General features: G+C 41.0%; 2 protein-coding genes across 2 annotated transcripts; one reads left to right on the top strand and one right to left on the bottom strand.

Moving 5' to 3' along the window:
• Positions 1 to 892: 892 nt before the first annotated feature.
• Positions 893 to 3,524, top strand: LOC135678492 (acyl transferase 5-like). Its single transcript, XM_065191375.1, has 2 exons — positions 893 to 1,399; positions 2,597 to 3,524. Exons 1-2 carry the CDS (start codon positions 908 to 910, stop codon positions 3,440 to 3,442), a joined length of 1,338 nt encoding a protein of 445 aa, XP_065047447.1. The 5' UTR covers positions 893 to 907; the 3' UTR covers positions 3,443 to 3,524.
• A 91-nt stretch (positions 3,525 to 3,615) lies between these two features.
• On the bottom strand, positions 3,616 to 11,064 carry LOC103974135 (protein PGR). Its single transcript, XM_009388896.3, has 5 exons — positions 10,828 to 11,064; positions 10,635 to 10,748; positions 7,337 to 7,559; positions 4,100 to 4,348; positions 3,616 to 3,899 (listed from the first exon to the last, which is right to left on the bottom strand). The coding sequence occupies exons 1-5, from the start codon at positions 10,971 to 10,973 to the stop codon at positions 3,768 to 3,770; spliced, it is 864 nt and encodes a 287-aa protein (XP_009387171.2). The 5' UTR covers positions 10,974 to 11,064; the 3' UTR covers positions 3,616 to 3,767.
• Positions 11,065 to 11,489: the final 425 nt, after the last annotated feature.

Genomic DNA, 11,489 nt, shown 5'->3' with positions numbered 1-11,489 from the left:
ACACTGCAGCAGAACACTACTTTTCTAGAGGATATAGTTGCATCAAAGTGCATCCACATCGATGACATAATAACACTTCTTTTATATATATATATATATATGTATATATATATATATATATTAGAAACAGGGGATGAGACCACTATAAAATTTTGTAAACAGCCCCATCCATAATGACTGCATTTGTGTTTTTACCATTCTGTTGAAAGTTTTGAATGACCGCCAACAAACCAGTCAAAGCTGCATGTTGGACAGATAACCATTAGTTTAATCCAGCTTTAATAACCCTAATCCACTTTAATCTTAATATTTCTCTCTTTTAACCTAAATCTGGATCTAAAAATGAGGCAAGAGGTGGCTACAAAAAAGATTGAAAACTACATCAACGTGATTCAAAATTAAAAGGAAGGTAGAAAGGATAAAAAAAATAAGAGAAGAAAAAAAAGACAAAAAAATAAAGATAACGCAGAGATTAGACTATTCTCAATCATCCAAACAGTATTATCATCTCAGGTTAGGGACTTTAAGATTTGTATATTCATTATTTTTATCGTAGATTTTCTCTGGTTTGTCCCATAGTTTTTACCTTTTACGTTTGAGTAATTTTTTACATAAATTTTATATTTTATTTAATTATAATTTTATTTAATTTTACTGTATATTATGATCTGTTTGTATTTATTCATATACAAAATTACTTCACACTCCTCCAGTGAGAAAAGATGAAAAAAATAAAAAAAAATATCGATTAATTTTGTTGAACATGCGATCGCTCAAAACGTGTGGGATATGACTCATAAGAAAAGAGAGAAACACTTCAAAAGAGAGAGGCTTCAGTGGAGTCTATGTGTATGGTAGCGACACTTCAAAGCCGACTCATTCACACCTTCTCACCCACCAACCCAGAATGGCCCGACACTCGGACTATATATACCGAGGCACGCATCCCCATGCCCTCGCCAGCCTCACCAGTGCAGCGGCTACAGCAACCATGAGCTTCTGCGTGAGCAAGCAGGCCCCGGAGCTCGTGGCCCCCGGAGTCCCCACGCCGTCCGGCCGCCTCCCTCTCTCCTCCATGGACCGCACGGCGGTGGTCAGGATCCTGGTGGACCTGGTTCTCGTCTTCAAGCATGGCCTGGAGCCGGCAAAGACCATCAAGGCGGCGCTGTCCAGGGCTCTCGTCCCTTACTACCCCGTCGCCGGCCGCATCGTCGAGCCGAGCCCCGGCGAGGCCGAAGTCGCCTGCACCGGCGATGGCGTGTGGTTCGTGGAGGCCTCCACCGACTGCAGTCTTGAAGGTGTCAACAACCTGGAGCGCCCCCTCGTACTGCGCAAGGAGGAGCTCCTCCCATTTGCTCCCCTTCAAGTGAACGTGGAGGATTTGATCTTTATGATGCAGGTACGTGGTAACCTAAGCTTTTCCTTCTCATGTCTCAACAAGTCTCTACACCAATAGTAATTGAGATCGAGTCGGAAGCAGAAGAAACAGTATGCTGAATTAGTTGTTTACTATCTATCATCTATCATCGATCATCGATCATCGACCATCGACCAGGCGCCCTCCCTCGGTGGATGGCCTGTGAACATTTCGTAAGGGGTGTTTGTTAATGGGGATATAAAGCGGAATAATCTTTGTATATGAGCAAATACTAATAGGTCATAATATGCAGCGAAATTAAATGAAATCATAATCAAATAGAACACCAAGATATACGTGGAAAACCCCTCCAATGTGAAGGGTAAAAATCACGAGGCAAACTAGAGATAATCCACTATGAGAATAATAAATATACAAATCACAATCTCTTGTCGTAAACCCTAACAACAATCACAAGAGAATAACTGAGATACAAGGATCACGTCACTGGCCACAATATCTAAAACCTCCCCAAGTAATCACAGCAAGAGTCTACTGTAGATTTGATCTAACCTGAGATGAGAACAATGCTAGATGATTGAGAACAATCTCACTGCGTTGTCCTTGTTTTCTTCCCTTTCTTTCTATTATTTTTCTACCTTTTTCTTCTCCTCTCTTCTCCTCTTTATTGTTGCGAAGATCACAACGTTGCTGTTCTTTTCTACCTAAAAAACATAGTCATCTCCGTATCAAAACGTAGCCACCATACCCCCTTATATTGATCTAGGATTAAGTTAAGATGGGGTATAAACTATGAACCGATAAAGTTCATCATGGACCGAACCCACTTTGGGCTGTCAGCCCAACATTTGTTTGGGTCATAAAGCATTTGCCAACATACGTATGCATGGTCTTGCGTATTGCCAAGCATCATAGGTATTTCCAGATGCAAGGGAACCATGCCACCGTTCCCTGCTTCGCACGTAGGTTTCATGGCAATCAAGAGGGTGGGTTGAGGCGTGTGCTGCGGGCGACACATGTAGCAGCAGCATATCTATATGCTTTTCCCTTCTTTTATGGGTTCAAAAAATCTTTAGTTTATCTTCATATATGACAGACATGACTGAAATGAAACGAATGCCAAACGAAGAAAAGAAACAAATAGAATGCGATATACGTTCGTCATTCTGAGGGGGAGGTAGCGATCGTGACTGCCATAGCTTCTCCGACTCTGTGCAGGTCACAACCTTCAGCTGCGGCGGGTTCGCAGTGGGCATCAGATTCAGCCACACAGTGTTCGACGGCCTCGGAGCCGCCCAGTTCCTGAAAGCTGTGGCTGAGATCGCAAGAGGCCATGCTCGTCTTGTCGTCGAGCCGGTTTGGTGCAGAGAAGTCATCCCCAGTCCGCCCAAGCAATCGCGGGGGCACCCACCGTCCCTCGCCGCCTTCCGCTTCGAGACCGCCGTGTTCGACGTCTCGCTGGACCACATCAACGCGGTGAAGAACCAGTTCTGGCGAGAGAGGGGCCACAAGTGCTCCACGTTCGACGTGGTCACGGCCATGGTCTGGCAGTGCCGGACGCGGGGGATAGGCCTGGAGCCCCACGTCGACGTGCACCTCGGCTTCGCGGCCAACACCCGCCACCTGCTGCGCCAGCTGCTGCCGCAGGAAGGCTTCTACGGCAACTGCGTGTACCCCATGGAGGTCAAGGCGAGGAGTGGAACCGTGGCCGGTTCTTCGCTGGTGGAGGTGATGGACCTGATAAGGGACGCCAAGGAGAGGATGTCGGCCAAGTTCTTGGCATGGATGATGGGGGAGTCGGGGGAGGATCCGTACAAGGTGCCGCTGGAGTACGGGACGGTGGTGGTGTCGGATTGGAGCCGGGTGGGGTTCGCGGAAGTGGACTACGGGTGGGGAGACCCGATCCATGTGTCTCCCTTTAATGATGACAGTAACTTCATCGCCTCCTGCATCTACCTGCAGCCGTCGAAGCCGAAGCAGGGCGTGAGGTTGATGACGCGGTGCGTCCAACGGGCCCATCTCTCCGCCTTCAGCCAAGAGATGATGGAGTTTGTCCACAAGTAGGACACACATACATCTGTCTCTCGCTCTCAGTGTGTTTTACATGCATTTCGGACCGTTCTGATGCCATAAACATTTGCATCAACTCGTCGAGCTTGGCTTTCTCACGTCACCTCTACCGGTCGTAATAAACTCTGCTCGAAGGTCAAGAAACGAAACAGGTGGCGAGGCATGCGTCTTCAACAGTAATATGTTTCCCAGTAACAAACGGCACATCATTTATATCATGTGGGGTCACAGGCAAGTCTATGAATTATAATTTGGATCATTACCTGCAGCAACAGACACCTACTCGATCGTCCAAGCTCGGCGGAGATACGGTGCCCCCTCAGAAAATGTACATGCACGCCACCGCAGTTAGCAGTGTCGTCAACAATACGGACACAGCATTAACGGCGTTATTGTCCAGCACGTCCGTTCCCGAGATCTTGATCACGGTCGGTGCCCGTTTGCCGACCACCTTGCAAGTCCAATTGCATGTTAGAATAATATTAATTAATTATTATTACTATTGTTATTATTATTATTATTATTATTATTTCAACAACAACAGACTATGTTTTTGGTTGTTCCATTTTGTGATTTAGGTTAACCAGACAATAACGTTAAAGAAATGCCTGGAAATAATAAGAAAACTATGAGGCGATATTGGTGGTCTACCTTTTTACGAACCGTGCAGTATCCACTGAACTGAAGAGTTGCACCCAGTAATGAATCGATCAGGCTACCACCCAGCCCGGCTGCTGCAGCAATTGGTATCGCCAACAGCTGATTCAAGACCGCATCAGTAGCACATTCAGCTGTGAGTAGTCCCACAATGACACAAGTAAGCCCGATAAGTAAACCAGCTGCTGTGGCTGCCACAAGTCCCTGCACACTGACTGCACCGTTTGTACCTTTGCGGACGGTCTGTGCAGATGAAAACAACAAAGAGGAGATGGTCATTGTTTCAGGACTAACACTCGACAAGCATACAATCTTTAACATACATCTGAAGGAAGAAAAAAAAGAGAGGATCGGAGCATAATTGACTGCATCATCTGGTAACTCTCAAGAACTAAATTGCATAGGTGAAACAGCCATGAAGAGAGAATAACAAACAGGTTTCACAGCTTTCACATGGGATTTTAACTTGGAAACGGTCATGCTTCTTCCACCTGAAACCTATCTGCAATACTTGACATTTTTCTATGGTCTATCTGGCGGGTTTCGAAGCAAGATCATTTCCAAATGATACTAATATGACTAATCAATGATATAAAAAATAACAGTGAGATCAAATAACAAGATATGCAGAATGGTCCTTTCTCATGTATCAGGGGACTAGCAGTTGTTGCTGTGCAGGAAGGAAAAAAATATCCAGAAAAGTTAACAGTCAGCCATACATAAATGTCAAAACAAGTAACTGAATCATTCCCTTCAACTTTGATGATTCACCATCGCAAGGGAATGACTAGTTTCTTTGTGATAAAAGCAAACGGAAGCTCGCATAGCAATCAATCAGCATATACATATAGAAGAGGTCTCTTCTTGTTTTGCAAATGAAACTATTGGACACATGTTTGGGCTTTTTTTTTTTAATGAAGCAGCTCTAAAATTGGAATTCTCTGCACTTGCATCTTTTTCCTTGTTTCTTAAGCAAGACAGTTAAAACGGACCTTTGAGACAAACACTCCATAGTCTACGATAAATCATAGTATTGAAAAACAACAGAATTAGACCAGTTTAGTATGATCAATGCAAAAAAAAAAGGGTTAAGGTCAATTTTAGCCCCTACGGTTTTGGTCATGAACCTCTTAAGCCCTTATGGTTTACTCATGTCTAAAATAATCCCTACATTTTAAAAAAGGTAGCATATAAGCCCCTCCCGTCAAGTTTGAGTTAACAGATGTTAGAGTCTGCTTACGTAGCATGTTGACTCATAATAAACCATTAATATATTAAGGTCTATTTTAACCCCTATGGTTTTGACCATAGACCTCTTAAGCATTTAGAATTTACTTGTGTCTAAAATAATCCTTACATTTTCAAAAACATAATATATAAGCCCCTCCCGTCAAGTTTGAATTAGTAAACGTTAGAATTTACTTATGTGGCATGCTGACTTACAATAAACCATTAATATAATGGCATATATAATTTAAAATTTTTTTAAAAAAATAAGACCTACATCAATGGCGGGAGGATGCGCCGTTGTGGAAGCGACCACCAGCAGCAGCACCGAGCCACTACTGCCCGGTAGGGCATCGTACGCCCACGGCCTCTCCCGCGCTGATGACGAGCTTAGGAGCTTCCGGTCTTACCTCAGGTGGATGTGTGTCGACCAGTCCGATGCTAGGCATGCAATGGTCTCCTAGTCCCTCTTTCTCCTATTGCGCGTTTTCGCTCCCATCGCCTCCCACTTCTTCCTCTCATATGTCCCCACCCGCGCCAACAACATGGTGGTCCACTTCTCTCACCTCCGCCTCCAGCCTCTCCTACCTTTGCCTCCGTCGCTTCCTCTTCCTCGATAAGCTGGTCGGGGAGAGCGAGCGAGTGTGGGAGGGCTACATGGACCAACTCAACCACTCCTTCCACCTGCTCTCTATCTTCGTAATGTCGTGCTTCATGGGGAAGGTGGCTTACAAGGTATGGTGGTACTCGTCGGGATCGAAGCGGGTGTCGTTCGTGGTGACGGGTGTCACTCACCAACTCCAAAGCGCATGCCACCACGGCGCTGCATGCCACCGCGAACGACACCCTCTTCGATCTCGACAAGTACCACCATACCTTGTAAGCCACCTCCCTTGCGAAGAAGCCGGAGGCGAAGGTGAGGGAGAGCTGGACCACCACGTCATAGGTGCGGTAGGTGGAGGCGCAGGAGAGGACGAAGTAGGAGGCTGTGGGGACGAAGATGCCCAAGACGAGGAAGAGGGACCAGGAGACCACTGCATGCCTAGCGTCGAACTAGTCGACGCACATCCACTTAAGGCAAGACCGGAAGCACTTGAGTTCGTTGTGGGAGAGGCTGTGTGCGTATGACACCCTACTAAGCAGCAGTGGCTCGATACTACTACTGGTGGTCACTTCCACCACGATGCCTCCTCCCATCATTGATAATTATCTCAGTTTTTTTTTAACTTAAATTACACATGTCATTATATTAATGGTCTATTGTGAGTCAACATACTACGTAAGTAGCAGACTTTAACGTTTGTTAACTCAGACTTGACGGAAGAGGCTTATATGCTATGTTTTTTAAAATGTATGGGTTATTTTAGACACGAGTAAAGCACAAGGGCTTAAGAGGTTCATGATCAAAACCACAGGCTAAAATGGACCTTAACCCTTTAAATTTAAATTACACGTGTCATTATATTAATGATTTATTATAAGTCAGCATGCCACGTAAGCAGACTCTAACGTCTGTTAACTCAAACTTGACGGAAGAGGTTTATATGCTACGTTTTTTAAAATGTAAGAATTATTTTAGACATGAGTAAACTATAAGGGCTTAAGAGATCTATGACTAAAACCATAAGGGCTAAAAGAGATTGCAACCCAAAAAAAAAAAAAATCAATGTACAATTTCCGAGCATGAATATTCATTAGAGCAGAAAGTAGAGTTCAATCAAAATCTACTACTATAAGATCTCTCTACTATACTTGTGGTGCCAGTAGAACATTCCCTCTAGCAAATAAACCAAAACATGCTAAACCAAATAACTTGGATTGATATAAGATAACTAAACAGCCTGATTAATAGTAAAGCACAAAGCAGATATCATTGCTTCCTTGTATCCGGTAGTTAAAATAAAGTAACATACACGAAACGAATGAACAAATCAACAAAGACAAAGTAAGATATTGATTCTTAGCCACAATAAGGTCAAATTAATTAACCACATTAATATGTACCTTGAAGGTAGTGATTAGCCTGGGTTGAGCATTGCTAAGTATTCCAATTTCAGATGACCAGGTATCTCCATTACAACAGGCATAATGTCCAATAATGCCACCAATGATGCCAGTGAGAAATTTTGACTTTTTTGTGTCCAAGCAGGTATCTTGTCCCCCAGTTACAGTTACGAACACCACTACCAAAATAGTTGCAAGCCAACTATTAGCCAACACTTGTATCCTGATAACATAATTGAACACACGTAATGTCAGGCTATGAAGGCAATAAGGTTGAAATAAAAATAAGTTACAAAGATTATCTATCCTCATATAGTATTCTCAAATTATAGCATAAAAAGTGGATCATTTTATAAGCTCATAAATGACATGAGATCTGCAATACTGAATGTCAAGAAAAATTGTGCACCATATGGAACATATTCCACCCAGCACCACTCATTGATAAGTCTGCTTTATCACCATTAGATCAAACTTGAAACAATCATTAAAAACTTATACATAAAAAGCAATCTTACAGCACAATTGCCAATCAAATTGCATATGTCACCTGAATGTTCATTCTAAAGTAAAATATTTTTCATAGATGCTTGTTTCAACAATAACAATAACAAAATCGTAAGTCCCAATTATTTGGAGCCGACTACATAGATCTTTTATTGCCATTAATATTATACTTTTAGATCTTCCTCAACCTCTTTTTATACTACTAACTGTAATTACTTCATCTCTTCTAATTACTATATATTCAGGTCTCTTGAGCACATGTTCATTCTATTTTAAATTATTATCTTTTATTTTTTCTAACAACCATATTTTATTTTTCTATCTTTCCTAACAAATCAGCACATCCACTTTAATATTCTCTTCTCGACAAGAGAACCTTTTTATATATATTGCTTCTTGGCTACCCAACGCTCAAATCCATAAAGCATTGCTAGTCTAACAATTGTCTTATAAAATTTTTCTTTTAATTTCAAGGATATCTGATAATCACACAAGTTTCCTAACGCTCCTCGTCATTTTAATCATCATATTTTACTCTATTAAATATGAATAATATCTTTATCAATATTTTCATCTTGTTGAATAATTAATCTAAGATACCTAAATCTTTTATTTGAAGGATTTCTTTTCCCATCCAACATAACTATATTATCATGTTTATTCCTAACATTACTAAAATTGTATCTCATATATTCAATTTTGGTCCTACTTAATATAAAATCTTTAGTTACTTACAAAACTCCTTATTCATCCTACTTAACTATATTCGCATGTCTATTCCTAGTATTACTAAAATTAGCTCTCATATATTTAATTTTAATCCTACTTAATATAAAAACTTTCTAAAGATTGGCTCCACAACTCAAATTTAAAATTAATTTTATTTAGACTCTCATCAACTACGACAACATCATCAGCATATAATATACATCAAGGAGGCCTATCCTATAAATGATCAATAAGTTCATCCATTATCAATGTAAAAATGTAGGAACTTAATACGGATCCTTAATGTAATCTCATACTAATAGGAGATTGATTAAACACGCTCCTTATAGTTCTAATAGTAGTAGCTACATTATCATGCATATTCTTAGTAGTATCAATTTAGTGGGTACACCTTTCTTTTCTAGAACCCACTAATAAATATCTAAGAACTCTGTGTTTAACCTTTTCTATATCAATAAAAACCATATGCAAATCTTTCTGTTTCTCTATATGCTTTTTCATTAATTGTTTTCTATTGTTGATCTTCCAAACATAAAATCAAATTAGATTAACTCATATTTTTAATTCATCTAAAATTAGAACAGTTTCATGAATGCTTGGTTACTCGAGTCAAAAGGAAGTGAAATAAGATAGTATAGATTGACAATACTTTAGAAGACTTGACTTTGAAAATACATGTGAGTTTTCTTAAAAAGGAAATGAAGTTTCTCTAGACTTTACCACAAGAGACCTATATAGTTACACTTTTAGAGCATATAGTGACATGATGTCATGTAAAACATTGATAAAACACAATTAAATATCCTAGGAGTTCTGTAGTTCTCCTAATCTCACAATTCACACAGGCGGATTAGATCTTAAACTCTTTTCATTTTGTTGCAATAAAAAGTCTGTAGAAGATACAAGTCTTGAGAATAGGTATATTATCAACATTAGTTGTTATATCCAAATTAAATAAGGAAATGTATTTTGACTTAGTAGGGATATATATGTAATTATAAGTATGATCCAATCTAATGTAATAACTCATTCATTAATTTTCCAAGTCTGAACCACTAGCCCAAGATGGTTTAACCCAAGGTAATGGTAATAGACTCATTTAGTTGTACAACAATTCCAGTCATCTTCCATTTTGCTGTGAAACTAAATTGGGATATTACATTTTGTTTCCTCCAAATTTAGAATATATCAATGTTTCATCATAACTTGGAACAAAAGGTCAAAAGCAGCGTGGCTAACTTAGCGCCAAATGTGACTGAAAATCTCTGGTTAACCTGTCTTGCAGATAGTTTGTTTTTTCAAATCAGTAGCCAAATATAGTAAATCTCTCGACCTCAGGATAACCCTTAAATCTCACTTACCAGAAAAAAAAAAAAAAAAAATATATATATATATATATATATATATATATATATATATATATATATAGTAAATCTCATCCAAACTAAATAAAGCCTTCTCGCCAACCCATCCACTCAAATTTTAGCCCCTTTTCTAAATTCAGCATTCTTTAACTATTGATTTACAAATTCATGGTTCACCGCACCATCAATCTGAGATATTCTTATAATTAAAAAGAGGTAAGTTTTTCACGTCTGTTAAGGCCACAACATAATACAACTTTCCCCTCGATCAAATTTAGGCACCTCTCTGCAACTAAGCATTCTTTAATGACAATTTTACGACACGATGGTTCTCCACAGATTGACTGATATCTAAAGAATGGCCTACAAATTGGATTTATTGTCTGTCTGGTTCGAAACAGCCACAAAAGATGTTCCATCTGAAACAGAGAACTAACCAAATAAAGGAGGCATGCAAGGGCAGTACATTCAGTGATTCCTAGCTAATCTGAAAATTTCAGGCCCTAAAGTTAAAAACATAAATGTGTCCAGTAGAACAATATAAAGCTGAAAGAAATTTAACGAACTTAACAAGTGCAGGATCTGATGCGGCCATCACAACAATTCCCATAATATTTATTAGTAATGACAGAACGCTAAGAATGAAGGAATCATTAGCCAATAAGAACAAACTAAGGGGGAAGAGAAGGAAATGTCACCAATTCCGCTGCCCGCCTTCCTTGAAATCCTCGTCGATGCTCCGTTTCTTCTCCTCTCCCATTTTTGTGAGCTTGGAGGAGGTGAAGAAGAAGACCAGCAGGAGCGCGGCGAATCTGGAAGAGAAGGGGCACCGACAGTGAGCCCTCTACTTGGAGGAAGAATCCAAATCCAAAAAACGTGGAGGGCTTGAACCTGTAGCTGGCCGCGATGTGGATCGCCGTCACCAGGAACCCCGCAATCGCCCCCGATCGATCGAGCGACCTGTGGAGGTACGCCCTTGCCGCGATTCCCAGCGACAGCACCACGGCCACCGCACTCCTGACCAAGAACCCCTCCATGCTCTCTCTCTCTCTCTCTCTCTCTCTCTCTGAGTAGTGGAGGGGGAAGAGGGGAACAAAAAATAATTCCAAATAATGAATGGAATCTTTCGGGAAATCAGTGAAAGATGTGATGAGAGCCCCACTTCTCTCTCTATTTATCTTACTGGTAGGGAGAAGTGGGACCATCGGCCCTGACACTTGCCAGGGCTGACTGGGTCGGCGTCGCCGCTCGAGTGCCATGGAAGTGGGGAAAAAACCGGCGAACGGCTGACACGGGGGATGGTCGAAAGGTGCAAGGTAAGTAGAGGCAATGGAGAGACCGAATCGCCCGTGTAAAGTGTCCGGGGTGATTTGGTCCATCGGTGTGGGACCTCTGTGAGGTGGGTTAACCCCAAAATTTAAAACCCATTTTACTGTTAGCAAGAATGCGTTTGTTGCTTGGCATAAGAGACTCTAACAACTACTTCGGAAGCACAATTGAACTTCAACATCCATGGGTTTATTAGCTAAATGACAATCGGCACATACAATTCA

Source organism: Musa acuminata, chromosome BXJ1-1 (genome assembly GCF_036884655.1).
Source record: "Musa acuminata AAA Group cultivar baxijiao chromosome BXJ1-1, Cavendish_Baxijiao_AAA, whole genome shotgun sequence".
Lineage (NCBI taxonomy): Eukaryota > Viridiplantae > Streptophyta > Magnoliopsida > Zingiberales > Musaceae > Musa > Musa acuminata.
This window is presented reverse-complemented; position numbering and strand designations above follow the sequence as displayed.